The following is a 22,793-nucleotide window of genomic DNA, read 5'->3' as shown; positions in this document are numbered from 1 at the left end:
TGTCAAAGGGGAGTGGAATGCCAAAGGGCCCACAACTCTTCACAATATATATCAACAATTTGAAAGAGGGGACTGAGCATAGTATATCTATGTTTGTTCGTGCCAATAAATTGAACATAGAACATTATAGCACAGTACAGGCCCTTTGGCCCACAATTTTGTGCCAACTTTTAAACCTACTCTAAGATCAAACTAACCTTTCCCTCTCACATAGCTTTCCATGTGTCTGCCTAAAGTCTCTTAAATGTTCCTAAAGTCTGTCTCTACCACCACCTCCAGCAGTGAATTCTAAGCACCCACCACCGTAGCCATAAGTCATAGAATCCTACAGAAACAGGCCCTTCAGCCCATTTATTCTGTGCTGAACCATTAATCTGCCGAGTTCCATTGACCTGCACCTGGACCAAAGCCCTCCATACCTTCCCATCCAAATTTCTCTTAAAATGATAAAATCAAACCCACATCCACCACTTCCACTGGTAGCTTATTCCACAATCTCACCATCCTCTGAATGAAGAAATTGCCCCTCATGTTCCCCTTAAACATTTCACCTTTCACTCTTAACCTATGACCTCTAGTTGTAGTCTCACCCAACCTCAGTAGAAAATGCTTGCTTGCATTTATCGTATCTATACTCCTCATAATTTTGTACATCTTTATCAAACCTGCCCTCATTCTCCTATGTTCCAGGGAATAAATTCCTAATCTATTCAACCTTTCCCTATAACTCATGCCCTCAAGTCCCAGAAACATCCTTGTAAATATTCTCTGCACTCTTTCAATCTTATTGACAGCTTTCCTGTAGGTAGGTGACTGCTTCCTCCACCCACCCCCCCCCCCCCACCTCCCTCGGGACCTGCTCAATGTTTGGACAATTACACGCAGTTCCACATCATGGCTGTCTGTATGGGAGGCTGTGACAGGTGCTCTCTAAGTTGCACTCACTGTCTTCTTTGCTCTTGCTTCAGACATTTGGTGAGAAGCTGCTGAGCTCTGTACCGTGGATCATGCCTCTCTCCGTGGTCCTGTCAACCTTTGGAGGAATCAATGGCTACCTCTTCACCTCATCCAGGTGAGAATCGAGCCCACCCATCCTTGCCCTGGGTACTGAGTGCAGGGAAAACCAGGACGCTGGACCTGCCCGGAGCACCCTCCCTGTGGGGTGAAGGTTGGAAGATTGTCAAAACTACAGTAGGAGGTGAAGTGTTGGCAGATGAAGTTCATCCCAATGTATGAGAGGATGTTTTGGGAAGTTGGATTGGAAGGACATGCATAGTGCAAGAAATTCCCAAATTGAGATCAGATTCATGTCAAACTAGTTGATTGTAATAAAAGACTAGATATGTTGAAGATGCAAAAATTACCCGATTGCAGATGGCTGGTCCCATAGAGGTTTCCCTCGGTGTGTGTTTGCTGGTGTTGATCAAATCCCAATCCTCTGACAGGGATCTAGTACGGAAAAGTGGCTTCTGTCTGTCGGTCTTTCAACTGAGTCAAAATTACCCCATCTGCCGACCCCACTCCCCCCTCCGCCATCTGCCTATCACCCTCCTCACTGGATCCACCCATCACCTCCAGGCTCTGTCACTATTCCCACTCCCTCCTCCTCCATCTATCATGCCTCTTCACCTGTATCTACCCATCACCTCCCAGCTTCTATCACTATCCCCACTCCTTCTCACCCCAGATCCACCCCTCAATACACTCTACGTTTCACAAGAGTGCTCAGGAATCCTTCTTTATTCCTTTAACAAATGTACTACGTCTAACTCAAGTTCAAGTTTAATTGTCATTCAACCATATATGAATGCCCATGGATACAGCCAAACGAAACAGCATTCCTCTGCGGCCAGGGTGCAAAACACAGACCATACACAGCACAAGGCACATATAGGATGTATAAGACAGCAGTAAACATATAGTCACTCAAAAAATATAATATAGCCCAAGTCCGAGTGCATGAATGTTGTTGGCTTGAGCAAGGCTGCAGCACTCTGCAGACGAGCGCAGTCCACCTTATCTTCCCTCCAGCGAACACTAAGGGCAACAGCAGCACCTCCCTCCAGCACGGCTGCAAACAGGTGACACCACAGCATGAGGCCGAGTCTTTGCTACAGCTCAGGCCACGCAGCTCCTCCGTCATCGGTCTCGCCAATAAACCAGTGAGCCAGACTTGCAATCACAAGAAAAATGACCAAACCACTCACACCGCCTTTGTGCACCAGCTGTGATGCCTCTCTGGAGTAGGCAGCAACAGTCTGCATCAATTCCTTCACCTTCAGTTCTTCTGTCAATAAGCAGTTTGCTGACAGCATAGACATGCAGTACTTGAAATTCCTGATGTCCAGCAGGGTCTTATGATTATTTAACATTTTTAAAAGTCAAGAACACTTTTGGCTGGCCCCATAGAGGCCACTGCAGGTGAGCACACGACCCTCTGACTGGAAAATCCCTGATAGCTGACAAATCCAATCATCCTGAGTGTTTGGCCGAAACATCTCCTCGTTCTCTTCTCTCAGGTCCATTGTTCAGTTCAGGTGCACTCAATCAATTGTTTGGGAGATGGGGCAAAGCTGGGGGTTCGGGAGAGGGGAGACAGGGCAGTGGTGAATTAGGGAAGAGTGAGGTGCAACAACAGATTGTCCAGTGGTCACTCCAGTGCTGGTAGGTTTTCCGATCCTGCTGTGTCAGACAGCCTCTAAGCTGACGGTGTTCCAGAAAGTGTGTTCCCCGCGGGTGTCACAGAATGTGTCTGATGCCATTTTCTGTCTCTTGTTCACAGACTGTGCTACGCTGGAGCACGACAGGGTCACTTGCCCAGTGTACTGGCCATGATCCACATCACACGGTGTACGCCCATCCCAGCCCTCCTCTGCTCCGTAAGGATGACCGAGGCTACAGCCTCATTGTCCCAATCCCTCCAGCACTTGCAAGTACAGACGGGGTCAAAGGTTACTTTGCTGGGGAGCTACTTCATTACCAATCAGCACCTTCGTCTCTGAGTCTCAGAATGGACCAATGGGTATCAGGGACAGAGGGATGGTGGGAGGGGGAAGGTGTGTGTAGGTGACACAGTCAAAGGAGGGATGCGTCAGTGTCCCAACGGTCAAGGATGTGTCGGTGTTACAGTGACGGACGGGGGTGTGTGTGTGTGTGTGTGTGTGTGTCAGTGTTACAGTGACGGACGGGGTGTGTGTGTGTCAGTGTTACAGTGACGGACGGGGTGTGTGTGAGTGTGTGTCAGTGTTACAGTGATGGACGGGGTGTGTGTGTGTGTGTGTGTCGGTGTTACAGTGACGGACGGGGTGTGTGTGTGTGTCGGTGTTACAGTGACGGACGGGGTGTGTGTGTGTCGGTGTTACAGTGACGGACGGGGTGTGTGTGTGTGTGTCAGTGTTACAGTGACGGACGGGGGGTGTGTGTGTGTCGGTGTAACAGTGATGGACGGGGTGTGTGTGTGTCGGTGTTACAGTGACGGACGGGGTGTGTGTGTGTCGGTGTTACAGTGACGGACGGGGGGTGTGTGTGTGTCGGTGTTACAGTGATGGACGGGGTGTGTGTGTGTCAGTGTTACAGTGACGGACGGGGTGTGTGTGTGTGTATATGTGTGTGTGTGTCAGTCAGTGTTACAGTGACGGATGGGGTGTGTGTGTCGGTGTTACAGTGACGGACAGAGGGTGTGTGTGTCGGTGTTACAGTGACGGAGGGGGTGTGTGTGTCGGTGTTACAGTGACGGACGGGGTGTGTGTGTGTCAGTGTTACAGTGACGGACGGGGTGTGTGTGTGTGTGTGTGTGTGTCAGTGTTACAGTGACGGACGGGGGGTGTGTGTGTGTCGGTGTTACAATGATGCGTGTAGCAGAGGTTGTGTGTGTTGCTGATGGGAGAAGTGCTATGGTTAGGGTCAGAGCTTTACAGTCAGGTTTGGGGAGTTACGGTGAGCTTTGGGATGTTACGGATGGTGTCGGGGCATTATGGTTTGGGTGTTACGGGTGGGGTTGTGGTGTTACTGAGGGAGGGGTATACCCGACTGTACCACTGACTGTACCTTCCTCCTGTAGTGTGTTACTTCGCTGCTCATGTTAATCATTGCTGATATTTACACGCTGATTAACTACGTGGTGTTCATTAACTACCTGTGCTATGGTGTCACCATCACTGCGCTGCTGTTACTGCGGTGGAGAAAACCCAAACTCTATCGTCCCATCAAGGTAATTTTAAACCCCACCCACCCATCGCCCTCGCATTCCCTGAGACTGAGTTCACCGACCCCCTCCGCATCTCTCTCCTCTCCCCCGTCTCTGCCCCTCTGCTTTAGTCTCGCCATTTAAATCAAAAGTAATCTTACTGCCTTTATCTGGGAATCAGACATAAAAACAGGAAACTCCCAGATGTTGGGCAGCATCTGTGGGGAGAGAAACAGCGTCAGGATTGGTCATCACCCTCCATCAATACCCCACGTTAGTCGCTCCCAAACTATGCTGAATGTCCTCGTCTCTCCCTGCAACACCCCCCCATCTCCCTGTCTGTCCAGTTCCCTCTTCCCCATCACCCTGTCTGACTGTAGTCTCCTCTTCCCCGTCTGACTCCAGTCTCCTCTCCTGTCTGACTCCAGTCTCCTCTCCCACACCCCCATCTCCCTGTCTGACTCCAGTCTCCTCTCCCACACCCCCATCTCCCTGTCTGACTCCAGTCTACTCTCCCACACCCCCATCTCCGTCTGACTCCAGTCTCCTCTCCCACACCCCCATCTCCCTGTCTGACTCCAGTCTCCTCTTCCCTGTCTCCCTTTCGGACTCCAGGCTCCTCCCCATCCCACCACACACCACCAGTCTCCCTCCCCATCTGCCTCTCTAACCAGTCTTCTCACGCCTCCCCCCGCCACTCTCTGTCCCCACACTGCCTGACCCTGGTCTGAGTGTCACTCTTCCCTCCCCCACAGGTGAACCTGCTCTTCCCCATCGTTTATCTGCTCTTCTGGGGTTTCCTGCTGTTCTTCAGTTTCTGCTCAGAGCCGCTGGTGTGTGGGACTGCCCTGGTGATCATCCTGACCGGTGTTCCTGTCTACCTGCTTGCTATCGAGTGGGACCAGAAGCCCAAGTTCCTCGGGCGCATCATTGGTGAGTTCACATCGGGGGTGGGGGAGCCCTGTCTAGCAGGGGGAGGGGTGGGTTTGGTCACAACATAGAACAGTACAGCACAGGAACAGGCCCTTCAGCCCACAATGTTGTGCCAAACCAATTGAATTAGTAATCAAATGGCTAACTAAACTAATCCCTTCTGCCTACACAATGTCCGTATACTTCCATTTTCCTCACATTCATCTGCTTCTCTTAAAAGTCCCTAATAGTTCAGCCTCTACCACCATGCCAGGCAGCATATTCCTGCCATCCACCATTCCCTGTATTTATTAAAAAAAACTTGCCCCTCTCATCTACTGTGAGCTTACCCCCTCTCACCTTAAATGCATGCCCTCTAGTATTAAATATCTCAACCCTGGGAAAATGCCTACTCTATCTGTGTCTCTCATAACCTTATCAGCCTCTTTCAGGCCTCCCTTCTGCCTCTGCCACACCAAAAACAACAACCCGAGTTTGTCCAGCCTCTCATTATAGCACATGCCCTCTAAACCAGGCAGCATCCTGGTGAACCTCTTTTGCACCCTCTCCAAAGCCTCGACATCCTTCCTGTAATGGGGCGACCAGAACTGTGTGCAATACTCCAGATGCAGCCTGACCAGAGTTTTATAAAACTGCAACATAACCTCCTGACTTCTGAACTCAATGCCTCGACTAATAAAGGCAGCTTGTCACGACTTTTCATAACCTCCCTATCAACCTGTGTGGCCACTCTCAGGGAGCTATGAACTTGAACCCCAAGATCCCTCTGTTCATCAACACTGTTAAGGGTCTTGCCTTAAGTGTGATATGGGGGAGTCAGGTGGAATCAAGCCTAGCCCTTGACTGAGTACTCCTTGCACAAGGTGTGGGATACCAGGAGGGTATCTGTCACTCACACTGGGACCCTCTCCCACCAACCCCCAGCTATTTATTTCAATGCAAGCAACCTGAAAAGTGACGCGGATGAATTGTTTGGATAACTGTGAGACTGCGAAAGACCACAAAACAGTACAGGCCATTTGGCCCGTGTAATTGTGCTGACCTTTCAACCTATTCTAAGATCAATTTCCTTTCCTCCCACATCCATCTACCTATCTAAGGGTCTCTAAAATGATCCACCTCTACCACCACCCCTGGCATCACGTTCCACACTCACAATATTGGTATATTATAGCTATAGCTAATGGAGAGACAGCACTGACAGCTCAGTGATCCAGGCTATGGCTGTTGTAGGTGGGAAAGGGGTATAGGACTGAGAGGAGGAGGATTTGTCAGAGATGTGGGAATCATCATCATCAGGTGCCATGCCCAGTTTGAGCTTTGACTGCCATGGCCCACACACTCCTGTTTCGGGTCAAGTGGATCAAGTCATTGGTATTCATTTCCAGTTCTCTGGCTGCTGTCTCCATCTTTTGTCTTTGCCTTCTTCTTGCTTTCTTCCCTTCAATTTTTCCCATAATTACTGTGCATTCTAACTCCTCTTTCCTAATCACATGTCCAATAAAGTTACGTTGCCTTTTCATGATCTCATATATTTCTCTTTTTGTGTTTGCTCTGTTCATGACATCCTCGTTAGATATTTGTTTTATCCATGATATTCTTTGCATCCTCCTCAAAAACCACATCTCTGCTGCTTTAATTCATTTCCTCGTGTTACTAGATATTGTCTAACATTCTGAAGCATATAACATAACTGGATAAACGTAACATTTCAGTACTCTGAGGTGGGTTGTCATGCCTAGTTTAGTGTTGGTCAGAATATTCTTCATTCTCGTAAAGGTGTCTTTTCCCATTCCTATTCTTCTGAAGAATGGAGTAGGAATTCTTATGGATGAAAACATGGCCAAAAGTGTTTTAGGACTTTGGGTAATATCAGAAAGAGCGCTCCTTATTAAGATTCAGAGGACAACCATTTGATTTAGCAATTATACAGTTATATGCACCAACAACAGATGGAACAAATGAGGATATAGTTAAATTCTATGAACAGCTTGAACAAGCAAAGAATGGATGCAAATTTCAAGATATTGTTATTATCAAGGGAGATCTTAATGCTAAAGTAGGACAAGGTGCTGATGGAAATACCATAGGAAAATTTAGAGTAGGGGAAAGAAATGAAAGAGGTGAGAAATGGGTAGAATGGTGGAAGATGAATAATTAGGTCATTATGAATACCTACTTTAAAAACCATCCAAGACGCTTGTGGACCTGGAAAAGTCCAGGTGATAACACCAGAAATCAAATAGACTTTATTACTATAAACCAAAGATGTGGGATCATCCAGTGGAATTAAGAAATAAGGAGAGGGTGGTCACCTCATAGGAGTTGCCCATAGTGTTATGGGCTTAGATGGGGTGGTGCTTGTTAAGTGCATTCTAAGGAAGTTCCCTTGGGCGATCAATAGAGGCTCATGTAGGCAATATATTATAGAACATAGAATAGTACAACACATTACAGGCCCTTTGGCCCACAATGTTGTGCCAACCCTCAAACCTTGCCTCCCATATAACCCCCCACCTTAAATTCCTCCATATACCTGTCTAGTAGTCTCTTAAATTTCATTAGTGTATCTGCCTCCACCACTGACTCAGGCAGTGCATTCCACGCACCAACCACTCTCTGAGTGAAAAACCTTCCTCTAATATCCCCCTTGAACTTTCCACCCCTTACCTTAAAGCCATGTCCTCTTGTACTGAGCAGTGGTGCCCTGGGGAAGAGGCGCTGGCTGTCCACTCTGTCTATTTCTCTTAATATCTTGTACACCTCTATCATGTCTCCTCTCATCCTCCTTTCCAAAGAGTAAAGCCCTAGCTCCCTTAATCTCTGATCATAATCCATACTCTCTAAACCAGACAGCATCCTGGTAAATCTCCTCCGTACCCTTTCCAATGCTTCCACATCCTTCCTATAGTGAGGCGACCAGAACTGGACACAGTACGCCAAGTGTGGCCTAACTTGTGTTTTATAGAGCTACATCATTACATTGCGTCTCTTAAACTATATCCCTCGACTTATGAAAGCAAACACCCCATAAGCTTTCTTAACTACCCTATCTACCTGTGAGGCAACTTTCAGGGATCTGTGGACATGTATCCCCAGATCCCTCTGCTCCTCCACACTACCAAGTATCCCGCCATTTACTTTGTACTCTGCCTTGGAGTTTGTCCTTCCAAAGTGTACCACCTCACACTTCTCCGGGTTGAACTCCATCTGCCACTTCTCACCCGACTTCTGCATCCTATCAATGTCTCTCTGCAATCTTCGACAATCCTCTACACTATCTACAACACCACCAACCTTTGTGTCGTCTGCAAACTTGCCAACCCACCCTTCTACCCCCTCATCCATTTATCAACAAAGGTTGACTACTCTTGGATAATTTGGCCAGGCAGGTCACTGAGGGGGTAGTGGCGGGCAGTGACCATAGTTCTAGTAGTTTTAAATTAGGTATAGAAAGGGTGGAACTGGTCACAGGTTTAAGATCTAAATTGGGAGAAGTTGAATTTTAATGGTAGTTGTAGACAGTAGCTTGCAAAGGTTGATGGGAGGAAGTTGTTAGTGAGCAAAGATCCATAGAGAAGTCAGAAGCTTTGAAAGATGAGATGCTGTTTAAGGTCTGTGTGTTCCTGTCAGGGTGAAGCGCATGGCTGGTCAGAGTAGTGAACCCTGGATGATGAGGAATATTAAGGATCTGGCCAGGAAAGAAAAGTCACTGATCAGATACACGCACAAAATGCTGGAGGAACACAGCAGGTTGGGTAACATCTATGGAGGGGAATAAACAGTTGACATTTCAGGCCGAGACCTGACAGGTGAGGGTGGGGGAGAGGGAAGAAGTAAAAAGTTGGGAGGTGATAGATGTAAGAGGTAAAGGGCTGAAGAAGGAATCAGTGTCAGCTGAGATCAAGTGAATCTCTGGAGCTGTAAGAGTGTACATGGATGTGTGGTGTCAGCAAGGGCATGCCTCACAAATCCAGTAGAATTTTTGAAGGTGGTCAGTGAGGGCAGAATGAAGAAGCAGGCTTTTGGCCTGATGAGAACAGAATTTGGGTTGTATATTACATGTGTACAAGACGTTGGTGAGGCTGCACTTGGAATATTGTGCCCAGTTTTAGTCACTCTACTGTTGGAAAGATGCCATTGACTGGAGAGTGTGCAGACATTTACAAATGTATTTCTCGTTCTCGGGACTGAGTTATGGAGAGAGGTTGAGCAGGTAGGGACTTTTCACCTAGATGTGTAGAATGAAGGGTGGTCCTAAAGAGGTGTACAAATTGCAAGGGGTGAATGACAATTTTTTTCCAGAGGTTGGGAAATCTTGAACTAGAGGCACAGGTTCATAGTAACAAGGGAAATATTTAAAAGAAGCTTGAGGGTCAACTTTTTCCACCCAGACGGTGATCAGTATCTGAAATGAGCTGCCAGAGGAAGTGGTTGAAACAGGTGCAGAAACAACACCTGAAAGGTACTTAGATGGTTACATGAATAGGAACAGTTCAGAGAGAGGTGAACCAAAATGTAAGCAAATAGGACTAGCTGAGATGAGAAGCTTGGTCAGCATGGACTGTTTGGGCCGAAATGTCTGTTTTCATGCTGTCAGAGTACAGGGGTGTGGATCCTGGGTTGCTAAGTAGGCAGAGGTGGGGAGAACCTTGGCTGACAGGGGCTGATGGGAGACTCCTCTGTCCCTGAGCCCATCCAGTGACAGGAAAGACCCTTTCTCCTACCCAGATTTCCTGACATTTGTTTTGTTTTACAGAATCAGCAATGTTTTCCGGACAGAAGCTGTGTTTTGTTGTTTACCCTCAGGAGGAGATACCAGAGGAAAACGGACAACCTCCAACCCCAAATCCGGATGGGAAGTAGTAACTGTTCCACAGTGGATCCGGACCACATTGAGCAGTCACCAACCCCTGATGTCACCCAGGGCAGGAATGTGTTGCCAAAAACACACGAGCGTATGCCCGAGAGACAGAAGTTCCCAGCTTTTCCCCGTAGTGGTGGGTAGAGATCTATAGAGAATGTGGGCAGGTCCAGCAGGTTGGAGCAGGCACAAGCCCAGTTTTTGAGACAGGACCCTGATTCCAAACCTCCCCTCACCCATCCCATCCTGAGAAATCGCGCTGATCTGAGGGGGAGTCTGGGCAGTGATGCGGACAGTGAGCAGCAGTGTCCCGGTACTGTGACCCCAATGACCATCTGTCCCAGGACACTGTTCTCACTGACCATTCTGCCTGGGATTGAGAGTGGCCACAAAACTGTGGTGGTGAAAACTTGGAGTCTTCTCCCCAGACAGCCCCCTGAACACCATTCTCCCCCCCACCTCCATCTGCAGTCCTGACCCTGGTCTGACTGTTTCCCCTGGCCTGTAGTCAGGCCACAGGAGACGGTGAGGAGCTGTGATAAGGGGCCAATTCCTCCCTCACAGTCCAGGGGGTGGGTAGGAAAGGGGAGTGGAGAGAAACAGGGATAGGTAGCAGGCACCAACACTCACTGTCCTGACAGGACAAACTTCAGGAAGATCACTTGCCTCAATAAAACTTCTTGAATCCACCTCCTGTCTCTTTCCTCATAACTGTAAAATTCCTGGTGTGCATCCCCAGTGGTGATTCACTCTGGTTCTGTATCAGGATTGCGACCGGGTGGGTGAAAACTAGGCAAATGCAATGTACTGTGAGGTCCCAAACTTGAGTGAGAGGAAGCAAAAGGCTTCAAACTGGAGTGAGCTGAAATTAGAAAAGTTCAGAGCAATCTTGGTGTCCCGATGAATGAATCATAAAGTTAGCAGGCTGGTCAACAAGGTGGCAAGTGGTAGTTGGCCTTTAGTGTACAGGGGATGGACAGTAGGCATGTTCTGTTTCATTTATACAGGTGTTGGTTAGGTCACACCTGCAATACTGTTCATCATACTGTTCACCCCTTACATACAAAAGGATGCAGTTCCATTGGAGGCAGTCCAGGGATTCACCATCTGTCTAATTAATAATGTCCTGATGAAAGGTCTCAGCCTGACGCATCTCTACTCATCTCTATAGATGCTGCCTGACCTGCTGAGTACCTCCAGCATTTTGTCCATTTCTTCCAGCATATGCAGAAACTCATGTTTCCAAAGATTCACCAGACCAATTCCTATCATGAGACGGTTGTTGTATCACCCATTCCCCCCATCACTTAGACTCTCCCCTCCCCCTCACCTCCTGCTGGAGCAGCTGTTGCTGCTGTGCCCCTGATTCAAGGTGAAATCTGAGGGTTTGCAGCATTTTCCCACCTGACTGACAGAATTGATACACCACACAGCTTAGGAACATTCAGCAAGGCCCAGGTAGGAATATCCCCACTATTCCACCTGCTTCGATTCCCTTTATTATTCACTTCAATCAGATCACAACTTTACCATATGTCGCATCCCTGTGGATCTGCTGCTGCCTGGGGTACGGACACTGGACACACAGAACAGACACCCACACTCCAGACCAGTAGCCAGGGTGACATAATCACCAATTTATTAATCCTGTCCCCAAAACATGCTGTGTTTTCAACACAACTTCACTTTTGGCACTTAGCTAATTCAAACAGCAACATGTTCACCAAGTACACACAACCATTCAACAATTGTTCCAAAAGCTGGTTTCGATTCCCTGGATATGCCCATTCACACTGACACACTCGTCCTCACTGGTACCGTATGCTGGCATTACACAGTGACAGACCCGTCCCCACTGGTACTGTACCCCGGTGTTACACAGAGATAGGCCCGTCCCCACCGGTACCGTACCCTGGTGTTATACAGTGAGAGACCCGACCCCACTGGTACTGTACCCCGGTGTTACACAGTGACAGGCCCGTCCCCACCGGTACCGTACCCTGGTGTTATACAGTGATGGACCCATCCCCATTGGTACTGTACCCCAGTGTTACACAGTGATAGACCCATCCCCATTGGTACTGTACCCTGGTGTTACACAGTGACAGACCCGTCCCCACCGGTACCGTACCCTGGTGTTATAGAGAGAGACCCATCCCCACCGGTACTGTACCCCAGTGTTACACAGTGACAGACCTGTCCCCACCGGTACTGTACCCCGGTGTTATACAATGAGAGACCCGTCCCCACCGGTACCGTACCCTGGTGTTCTACAGTGACAGACCCATCCCACTGGTACCGTACTCCAGTGTTTTACCTGCTCAGAGACTGTGTGGTCAGAGCCCTGGATAAACAGGACTGAGACCACAAGGACAGACAGCATTGAGTACATCTTGAATCACACAAGGATAATGGGTAACTGCCACGATTTCTGTGTTCTCTTTAGGACCCTGAGTTGGGTGTTTGAATAGCACATCTTATTTATACTGCAGACACGTGCCACAACAAAAGTTGTATAAATAACATCAACTGCAGGAGACTGAAAATGGAAATGTTTTTGGACAAAGTTTGTCCACTTCACACCCTTTCACCACACTGCTGATTACAACAGCTATACAGACATGTGGTTACACTTTTTCTTGTTCACTTGGAGAATTAAATAAGTGTTTTTTTCAAAAATATTGCAACATTAAAAACTCTGGACAAATTCACCATCTACCCAGAGACCAAGGAGATGGGGCAAGGGCTTCCTCAGTGCTCCTGGCCCAGAGGGTTTGGTGGTCGTAAAGGGTTCTGGAGGGAAGGCTCTGCCTGTGAGGGTTGTGAGGAGGGTTTGTGGTGGGCCACGGAGAAGGAGGAGGGTCTCTCCGCTGGACAGTCCGGGCTCCTGTGTACAGATGGAGCAGGGCCCATGCTGGGATCACACTGACAGTGCGGTGGGGGGGTGTAACAAACCTCATAGACGGTCAGGCGCACTGAGCCCAGGCTCATGACCCTGGCACGGCCAGGGCGGACCAGATGGGCACAGGCAGTGGGACACTGGTTACTGGCAGCTGGCCCCGGGTCGGGGCCACATGGCTCCACTGCACACTGCTCTAGGGAGGACTGCAGGTCAGCACTTGATACCTCATCAGAACTGGAGGGCCTTGGCTGTGCAGTCTGGCACTCTGGCCTGCCTCCCAGACTGGGGGGCGAGGCAGACTTTGGCACCGTGTGCCGTGTCACCGTGGACGAGCCAATGCCCGCAGCCCCTCTTGCCTCGCTCACTTGCCGACGGGTCTCTGTGTCTGTGTCTGAGTCGGGCTCCATTCCTGCTCCCCTTTGGCCGCCGGGCACCAATTCCCCACTGGACGGGGTGCTAGAGGTGGGCGTCAGTAGAGGGATGAGACCCCAGCCCCTCGGTCTCCGGAAGAGCCGGTTCCAGAGCCGGGCGAGCCTCCCCTCGGCTGCGCCCCTGCGCATGGAGTGGCGCCGTATCTGACGCCGCACGGCTGTGCGAATATTCTGCAGAACCGACACCTGGAAACAGAGGGAGCGTAGACGGTGAATGCTGCAGACTCCTCCACCTCCTCACCCATTTTCCCCCAACCCTCCCCCACCATCATCTCTCCCCTTCACCTGCTTCGATCACAGGAGGCTGATGAGGGAGGGTTCAGTGGGCTGGACTGCGTTCGCTCTCCACACTGCCATGACGTGCTATCTGGCAGTGCCCAAGGATGCCCAAGTTCAGCTGTCGCACATTCACACAACACAGGGAAAGGCCTTTTGGCCCATTGCATCTGTGCCAACTTTCATGTCCATGTACACCAATCCCATTTGCTGTCTTCAGCACCACATCCTTCTGTACCTCATCTATTTGTGCTTGTTCAAAGGGTTATTTAAGAGCAGCACGCTAGCATAGTGGTTATCACAACACTTTACAGCACCAGCAACCTGGGTTCAATTCCCACTGCTGTCTGTGAGGAGTTTGCACATTCTTCCCACGTCCGTGTGGGTTTAATCCAGGTGCTCCAGCTTCCTCCCACAGTCCAAAGATATGAGAGTTAGGGTTTGAACTAAAGCTTTCACCAGTCGCCATTTGGGCTTCGGATGTCTACAGGCCACCAAACAGTAGCATGGATATTGGGTGCAAGTTGAATAGGGAGTTAACATTGGCGTGTGGCAAAGGTAATGTCGCAGTAGTTATGGGGGATTTCAACATGCAGGTGAACTGGGAGAATCAGGTTGGTGCTGGACCACAGGATAGGGAGTTTGTAGAGTGCCTAAGGGATGCATTCTTGGAACAGCTTGTACGAGAGCCGACCAGGGACAAGACTATTCTGGATTTAGTGTTATGTAATGAACAGGATTTGATAAGCAATCTTGAAGTAAAGGAGCCATTAGGAGGTAGTGATCATAATATGATAAGTTTTTATCTGCAATTTGAGAAGGATAAGGGCAGCTTGGAGGTGTCAGTGTTGCAGTTGAACAGGGAAAACTATGGAGCCATGAAGGAGGAGCTGGCCAAAGTTGACTGGACGGATAGCCTAGCAGAAAAGACAGTGGAACAGCAATGGCAGGTATTCTTGGGAATAATGCACAAGGTGCAAAATCAGTTCATCCCCCAGAGAAGGAAGGATTCAAAGGGGGGAAAGGGACCACAGTGGTTGACAAAGGAAGTCAGAGATTGCATAGCATTAAAAAAAAGAGTAAGTATGACAGAGCTAAGGTGAGTGGGAGGACAGATGATTGGGAAGTTTTTAAGGAACAGAACTTAACTAAAAAGGCAATACGGGGAGAAAAAATGAGGTATGAACGCTAGCTAGCCAGGAATATAAAGGAAGATAGCAAAAGATTTTTTAGGTATGTGAAGAGAAAGAAGATAGTTAAGAACAATGTTGGGCCCTTGAAGAATGAATTGGGTGAAATTGTTATGGGAAACAGAGAAATGGCAGAAGAATTTAATGAGTACTTTAGATCTGTTTTCACTAAGGAAGACACAAGCAATCTCCCAGATGTATGGATGGGCCAAGGACATAGGGTAACAGAGGAAATGAAACAGATTGACATTAGGAAGGAAACGGTGATGAGTAGACTGATGGGACTGAAGGCTGACAAATCCCCAGGTCCAGATGGTCTGCATCCTAGGGTACTAAAGGAGGTGGCCCTGGAAATTGCGGATGCATTGGTAATCATTTTCCAATGTTCCTTAGATTCAGGATCAGTTCCTGAGGATTGGAGAATGGCTAATGTTATCCCACTTTTTAAGAAAGGAGGGAGGGAGAAAACAGAGAACTATCGACCTGTCAGCCTGACATCAGTGGAGGGGAAGATGCTAGAGTCCATTATTAAGGATGAAATAGTGGCATATCTAGATAGCAGTGATAGGATTGGGCCGAGCCAGCATGGATTTACCAAGGGTAAATCATGCTTGACTAATCTGTTGGAGTTTTTTGAGGATGTAACCAGGAAGTTAGACAGGGGAGATCCAGTGGATGTAGTGTGCCTCGATTTTCAGAAGGCATTTGATAAGGTCCCACATAGGAGATTGGTGGGTAAAATCTAAGCTCAGGGCATCGGGGGGAAGGCATTGACATGGATAGAAAACTGGTTGGCAGATAGAAAGCAAAGGGTAGCGGTGAATGGGTGTTTCTCGGAATGGCAGGTGGTGACTAGTGGGGTGCCACAGGGCTCGGTATTGGGACCACAGCTGTTTACAATTTATGTCAACGATTTAGATGAAGGCATTGAGAATAACATCAGCAAATTTGCTGAAGATACTAAGTTGGGTGGCAATGTGACATATGATGAGGATGTTAGGAGAATTCAGGGTGACTTGGATAGGCTGGGTGAGTGGGCAGATGGCGTTTAATGTGAATAAGTGTGAAGTTATCCACTTTGGGAGTAAGAACAGGAAGGCAGATTATTATCTGAACAGTATAGAGTTGGGTAAGGGAGTAATACAAAGAGATCTCGGAGTCCTTGTTCATCAGTCACTGAAGGTGAATGAGCAAGTGCAGCAGGCAGTGAAGAAGGCTAATGGAATGTTGGCCTTTATTACAAAGGGAATTGAGTACAAGAGCAAGGAAATCCTCTTGCATTTGTACAGAGCCCTGGTGAGACCACACCTGGAGTATTGTGTACAGTTTTGGTCTCCAGGGTTAAGGAAGGACATCCTGGCTGTAGAGGAAGTGCAGCGTAGATTCACGAGGTTAATTCCTGGGATGTCTGGACTGTCTTACGCAGAGAGGTTAGAGAGACTGGGCTTGTACACACTGGAATTAAGGAGATTGAGAGGGGATCTGATTGAAACATATAAGATTATTAAGGGATTGGACAAGATAGAGGCAGGAAATATGTTCCAGATGCTGGGAGAGTCCAGTACCAGAGGGCATGGTTTGAGAATAAGGGGTAGGTCATTTAGGACAGAGTTAAGGAAAAACTTCTTCTCCCAGAGAGTTGTGGGGGTCTGGAATGCACTGCCTCGGAAGGTAGTGGAGGCCAATTCTCTGGATGCTTTCAAGAAGGAGCTAGATAGGTATCTTATGGATAGGGGAATCAAGGGATATGGGGACAAGGCAGGAACTGGGTATTGATAGGAATTGATCAGCCATGATCTCAAAATGGCAGTGCAGGCTCGAAGGGCCGAATGGTCTACTTCTGCACCTATTGTCTATTGTTTGGAGAGGAGGGAACTTCAAACTAGTCTACTGCCCAAGGATAAAAGGCAGGAGCGGGTCAGGGCAACGAAATAGAACTTTTACCAGCAATCAATCAGTGTTTGGTATTGATTAATATGAGTAAATTAAAGGACAACAGGAGCAAGCACAGCAGCCATCATCTGAGTGGACATAGAGTGGTGATCTTAAAGCTTTAGCTCTGTGAGGCTTCACTCAGAGAAAGAGGAGGAAAGAAAAGCTCAAGCTTTTTTTCCTTCTTTTCTTTATATCTGCTCAGCTAGGACATAGAGATGCCAGACAGGGTAGTGCAGTGCTCCTCTTGCAGGATGTGGTGAGCCTGTGTCCCTGACTGCAACACTGAGAAGTGCGTTCAGCTGCAGCTTTAACACTCCGTGTTAAGGAGTCGGAACTGGAACTGGATGAACTCCGGATCAGTCAAGAGGCTGAATGTAGATAGGACATACAGTGGCATGCAAAAGTTTGGGCACCCCTGGTCAAAATTTCTGTTACTGTGAATAGCTAAGTGAGTAAAAGATGACGTGATTTCCAAAAGGCATAAAGTTAAAGATGACGCATTTAATATTTTGAGCAAGATTTTTTTTATTTCCATCTTTTACAGTTTTAAAATAACAAAAAAGGAAAAGGGCCCAAAGCAAAAGTTTGGGCACCTGCATGGTCAGTACTTAGTAACACCCACTTTAGCAAGTATCACAGCTTGTAAATGCTTTCTGTAAACAGCTAAGAGTCTTTCAATTCTTGTTTTGGGGGGTTTTCGCCCATTCTTCCTGTCTCACAGGCTTCTAGTTCTGTGAGACGCTTGGGCTGTCTTGCATGCACTGCTCTCGAGGTCTATCCACAGATTTTCGATGACATTTAGGTTGGGGGTCTGTGAGGGCTATGGCAAAACCTTCAGCTTGCACCTCTTGAGGTAGTCCATTGTGGATTTTGAGGTGTGTTTAGGATCATTATCCTGTTGTAGAAGCCATCCTCTTTTCATCTAAAGCTTTTTTACAGACAGAGTGATGTTTGCTTCCAGAATTTGCTGGTATTTAATTGAATTCATTCTTCCCTCTACAGTGAAATGTTCCCTGTGCCACTGGCTACAACACAAGCCCAAAGCATGATCAATCCACCCCCGTGCTTACAGTTGGAGAGGTGTTCTTTTCATGAAATTTTGCACCCTTTTTTCTCCAAACATACCTTTGCTCATTGCGGCCAAAGAGTTCTATTTTAACCTCATCAGACCACAGGACTTGTTTCCAAAATGCATCAGGCTTGCAAACTTCTGATGCTGAATTTTGTGGTCAGGACACAGGAAAGGTTTTCTTCTGATGACTCTTCCATGAAGGTCATATTTGTGTAGGTGTCGCTGCACAGTAGAACAGTGCACCACCACTCCAGAGTCTGCTAAATCTTCCTGAAGGTCTTTTGCAGTCAAACAGGGGTTTTGATTTGCCTTTCTAGCAATCCTACGAGCAGTTCTCTTGGAAAGTTTTCTTGGTCTTCCAGACCTCAACTTGACCCCCATTGTTCCTGTTAACTGCCATTTCTTAATTACATTACAAACTGAGGAAATGGCTACCTGAAAACACTTTACTATCTTCTCCTGCTTTGTGGGCACCATTTATTTTAATGTTCAGAAAGTTAGGCAACTGCTTAGAGGAGCCCATGACTACTGATTGTTGGGACAAGGTTTGAGGAGTCAGGGTATTTATTAAGCTTTGAAATTTGCATCAACTGACCTTTCCTAATGATGACTGAACAAGCCATAGCCCTAACAAGCTAATTAAGGTCTGAGACCTTGGTAAAAGTTATCTGAGAGCTCAAATCTCCTGGGGTGCCCAAACTTTTGCATGGTGCTCCTTTCCTTTTTTTTCACTCTAAAATTGTACAAAACAAAAATAATACACTACTCTTGCTTAAAATGTTGAAAAGAATATTTCATCGTTAACTTTATGACTTTTGGAGATCAGATCATCTTCTACTCACTTAGCTATTCACAGTAACAGAAATGTTGACCAGAGGTGCCCAAACTTTTGCATGCCACTGCATAGAGAGGCAGGTACACCCAAGCTGCAGGACACAGGAAACCGGGTGACAGTCATGAAGGGGAAAGAGTTAAGCATGCAGTGCAGAGTACCCCCGTGCCATCGCCCTCAACAACTTTGGATACTGTCAGGGGGAGGACCAAACAGAAGACACAGTGATTGGGTCTCTGGCACTGATTCTAGCTCTGTGACAGAAGGGAAGGGGGAAGAAGAGGCACACTGTGGTGATAAGGGATATGTTAGTTAAGGGAATGGACCGGAGGTGCTGTGGGTGAGAACGAGATTCCCGGATGGTATGTTGCTTCCCAGGTGCCAGGGACCAGAATATCTTGGATCGAATCCTCAGCATCCTTAAATGGGAGGGTGAACAGCCAGAAGTCATGGTCCATAAACCATAAGACACTGGAGCAGGATTAGGCCATTCAGCCCATTGAGTCTGCTCCGCCACTCCACCATAAGCTGTTCTCCCATCTAGTTCCAATTTCTGGCTTTTTTCCCATATCCCTTGATATCCTGACTAATTAGATACCTGTCAAATCTCCTCCTTAAAAACCCTCAAGGATTGGGCCTCCACGGCTGTATGTGGCAACGAATTCCATACATCCACGACCCTCTGGCTAAAAAAATTTCTCCTCACCTCTGTTTTAAATGGGTAGCCTCTAATTCTAAAACTGTGACCTCTTGTCCTGGAGTCACCCACCAAGGGAAACAGCCTTTCCACATCTACTCTGTCCAACCCTTGCAACATTCGAAATGTTTCTATGAGATCCCCTCTCATTCTTCTATGCTCTAATGAATACAATCCAACAGCTGACAAACGCTCCTCATATGTTAGTCCCTGCGTTCCAGGAATCATCCTCGTGAATCTTCTCTGAACTCTCTCCAACATCAGCACATCCTTTCTGAGATAGGGGGCCCAAAACTGCACACAGTATTCCAAATGGGGTCTCACCAGTGCCCCACAGTGCCTCATCAACACCTCCTTACTCTTATACAGTATTCCTCTTGAAATGAATGCCAACATAGCTTTCGCTTTCCTTACTGCCGATCCAATCTGGTGGTTAACCTTTAGGGTATCCTGCACTAGGACCCCCAAGTCCCTTTGCACTTCCGATTTTTGAATTTTCTCCCAAAATTCTCACCATCTGAATTTTCACCATTCCATCATGGCCGATCTCAGATCCCACTCAATCCCATAATCCTGCCTTCTCACCATATTCTTTGATGCCCTGACCGATCAGGAAACGATCAACTTCTGCCTTAAATATACCCATAGGCGGCCTCCATTGCAGTCTGTGGCAGAACATTCCACACTCACTACTCCCTGGATAAAATAATTACTTCTTACCCCTGTTCTGAAAGGTCAACCCTCAATTTTGAGGTTGTGCCTTCTAGTTCTGGTCACCCTCACCACAGAAAGCATCCTCTCCACATCCACTCTATCTAGTTCTTTCAACATTCGGTAGGTTTCAATGAGATCTCCTGCATTCTTCTAAATTCCAGTGAGTACAGGCCCAAAGCTGCCAAACGCTCCTCATGTGTTAACCCCTTCATTCCTGAAATCATCCCCATGAGCTTCCCTTGGACTCTCTCCAATGACAACTCACCCTTTCTGAGATATGGAGCCCAAACCTGTTGACAATATTCCAAGTGTAGCCTGACTACTGTCTTATAAAGACTCAGCATTACCTCCTTGTGTTTATATTCTATTCCCTTGAAATAAATGCTAACATTGCATTTGCCTTCTTTACCAAAGACTCAACCTGTAAATTAATCTTCTGAGAGTCTTGCATGAGGACTCCTAAGTCCCTCTGCACCTCTGATGCTTGAACCTTCTCTCCATTTAGTTAATAGTCTGCACTATTCTTCCTTTTAACAAAATGCATTATTGTACATTTCCCAAAACTGTATTCCATCTGCCACTTTTTTGTCCATTCTTCCAATTTGTCTAAGTCCTGCTGCAATCGCATTGCCTCCTCAGCACTACCCACCCTTCCACCTACCTTCTTATCATTTGCAAACTTTGCCGCAAAGCCATCAATTCCATTATCTAAATAACTGATAATGTGAAAAGTAGCAATCCCAATACTGACCCCTGAGGAACACCACTAGTCATTGGCAGCCAACCAGAAAAGTCCCCTTTATTCCCAATCACTGCCTCCTGCCTGTCAGCCATTCCGCTATCCATGCCAGTATCTCTCCTGTAACGCCATAGGATTTTACCTTGTTAAGAAGCCTCATGAGTGACACCTTACCAAACACCTCTGAAAATCCAAGTAAATAACATCCACTGCCTCTCCTTTGTCCACCCTGCTTGTTACTTCCTTGAAGAACTCTAACAGATTTGTCAGGCAAGTTTTCCCTTTACAGAAACCATGCTGACTTTGACTTCTTTTAACATTGTCCTCAAGTACCCCAAAGCCTCATCCTTAATAACAGACTCCAACACTTTCTCAACCACTACAGTTAGGTTAACTGGCCTATAATTTCCTTTCTTTTGCCTTCCTCCCTTCTTAAAGAGTGGAGTAACTCTTCCAGTCCTCCGGGACCATGCCAGAATCAAGTGATACTTGAAAGATCATGACCAATGCATCCATTATCTCTTCAGCAACCTCTCTCAGGACTCTGGGATGTAGTCCATCTAGTCCAGGTGACTTATCCACTTTAAGACCTTTCAGTCTGTCTAGCACTTTTTCCTTTGTATTAGCGGGAAGGTTTGTTAATGCTGTACTGTGGGGTTTAAACTGGAATTGTAGGGGGATGGGAACCAGAGCATCAAAATAAACCAGTTAGTGGAGAGGTTGTGGAGGCGGATGTTGGTAGAACCTCAAATAAAGTTAGGAATTAAAAGGTTGTGCATGGTGCAACAAAATCGAAAAGGGTGAATACAAGACTCGTGGTGTATCTGAATGTGCGCAGTATACAGAATAAGGTAGAAGAACTTGCAGGACAGTGGCAGATTGGCAGGTATGATGTTGTAGGCATCACTGAATCATGGCTGAAAGATTATAGCAGGGAGCTTAATGTCCAGGATACACATTATATCAGAAGGACAGGCAGGAAGGCAGAGGGGATAGCCTTGCTCTATTGGTAAAAAATGAAATCAAATCATTAGAAAGGGGTGATACAGAGTCAGAAGCGTTGAATCATTGTGGATAGAGCTAAGGAACTACAAGAGTAAAAAGACCCTGATGGGAGTTATACACAGACCCCCAAAGAGTAGTAAGGTTGTGCCCTACAAATTACAACAGGAGATAGAAAATGCATGCCAAAAGAGTAATGTTACAATAGTCATGGGGACTTCTATATGGCTGGTAGATTGGGAACATCAGGTTGACGCTGGATTATAGGAGGGAGAATTTCTTGAGTGCCTATAAGATGTTTTTTCAGAGTAGCTTGTGGTTGAGCCTACTAGGGGATCAACTGTTCTGGATTGGGTGTTGTGAAGTGAACCAGAATTGAATAGAGAGCTTAAGGTAAAAAAAAACCCTTAGCGGCAAGTGATCATAATATGATCGAGTTCAGCCTGAAATTCGAGGAGAGGCTACAGTGGAATAAAGGGAATTACAGAGACATGAGTGAGTGAGGAGTTGGCCAGAATTGATTGGACAAGAACACTGGCAGGGATGACAGCGGAGCAGCAATGTATGGACTATCTGGAAGCAATTCGTAAGGCTCAGGATATGTCATGATAATTGTGGGGATTTTAACATGAAAGTGGATTGGGAAAACCAGGACAGTACTGAACCAAGTGAGAGAACTTGTAGAATGTTTAAGAGATGGCTTTTTGGAACAGCTTGTTGTTGAGCCCACCAGGGGATTGGCTGTGTTGGATTGGTGTTGTGCAATGACCTAGAGGTGAGAAGAGAGCTTAAGGTTATAAGGAACCCTTAGGGAACAATGATCACAATATGATCGAGTTCACTTTGAAATTTGAGAAGGAAAAACTAAATTCCAATGTGTATTTCAGTAGAATAAAGGAAATTACAATGGCATGAGAGGGGAATTGGCCAGAATTGATTTTGGAAAGGGACACTAGCTGGAAGAACAGCAGAGCAGAAATGGGTGGAGTTTCTGTGAAAAATGAGGGAAATTCAAGACAG

At 47.0% G+C, this 22,793-nt stretch overlaps 2 protein-coding genes across 3 annotated transcripts in view; one reads left to right on the top strand and one right to left on the bottom strand.

The window, feature by feature from the left end:
- Positions 1-899: 899 nt before the first annotated feature.
- Positions 900-10,935, top strand: LOC140740898 (asc-type amino acid transporter 1-like). The gene is made up of 5 exons (XM_073070517.1): positions 900-1,072; positions 2,783-2,879; positions 4,061-4,210; positions 4,942-5,119; positions 9,879-10,935. The coding sequence occupies exons 1-5, from the start codon at positions 1,008-1,010 to the stop codon at positions 9,983-9,985; spliced, it is 597 nt and encodes a 198-aa protein (XP_072926618.1). The 5' UTR covers positions 900-1,007; the 3' UTR covers positions 9,986-10,935.
- Positions 10,936-11,591: 656 nt separating this feature from the next.
- The window catches only part of lrp3 (low density lipoprotein receptor-related protein 3), an 84,441-nt gene continuing 73,239 nt past the window's right edge, over positions 11,592-22,793 (bottom strand). For both annotated transcript variants that reach the window (XM_073070515.1, XM_073070516.1), the window contains one exon: positions 11,592-13,502. In XM_073070515.1, coding sequence (XP_072926616.1) covers positions 12,735-13,502 — 768 coding nt within the window. In that variant the 3' untranslated portion in view covers positions 11,592-12,734. The remainder of the gene's footprint in view (positions 13,503-22,793) is intronic.

This window comes from Hemitrygon akajei, chromosome 17 (assembly GCF_048418815.1).
Source record: "Hemitrygon akajei chromosome 17, sHemAka1.3, whole genome shotgun sequence".
NCBI lineage: Eukaryota > Metazoa > Chordata > Chondrichthyes > Myliobatiformes > Dasyatidae > Hemitrygon > Hemitrygon akajei.
The sequence above is the reverse complement of the archived record's forward strand: the minus strand, read 5'-3'. Positions and strand labels throughout refer to the sequence as shown.

Bases quoted from the DNA above. Each gene is read 5' to 3' on its own strand.
- LOC140740898 (XM_073070517.1), top strand. From the start codon at position 1,008: ATGCCTCTCTCCGTGGTCCTGTCAACCTTTGGAGGAATCAATGGCTAC. The intron at 1,073-2,782 runs GTGAGAATCGAG...TCTTGTTCACAG, and splicing joins TACCTCTTCACCTCATCCAG to ACTGTGCTACGCTGGAGCAC. The intron at 2,880-4,060 runs GTAAGGATGACC...TTCCTCCTGTAG, and splicing joins TCCCAGCCCTCCTCTGCTCC to TGTGTTACTTCGCTGCTCAT.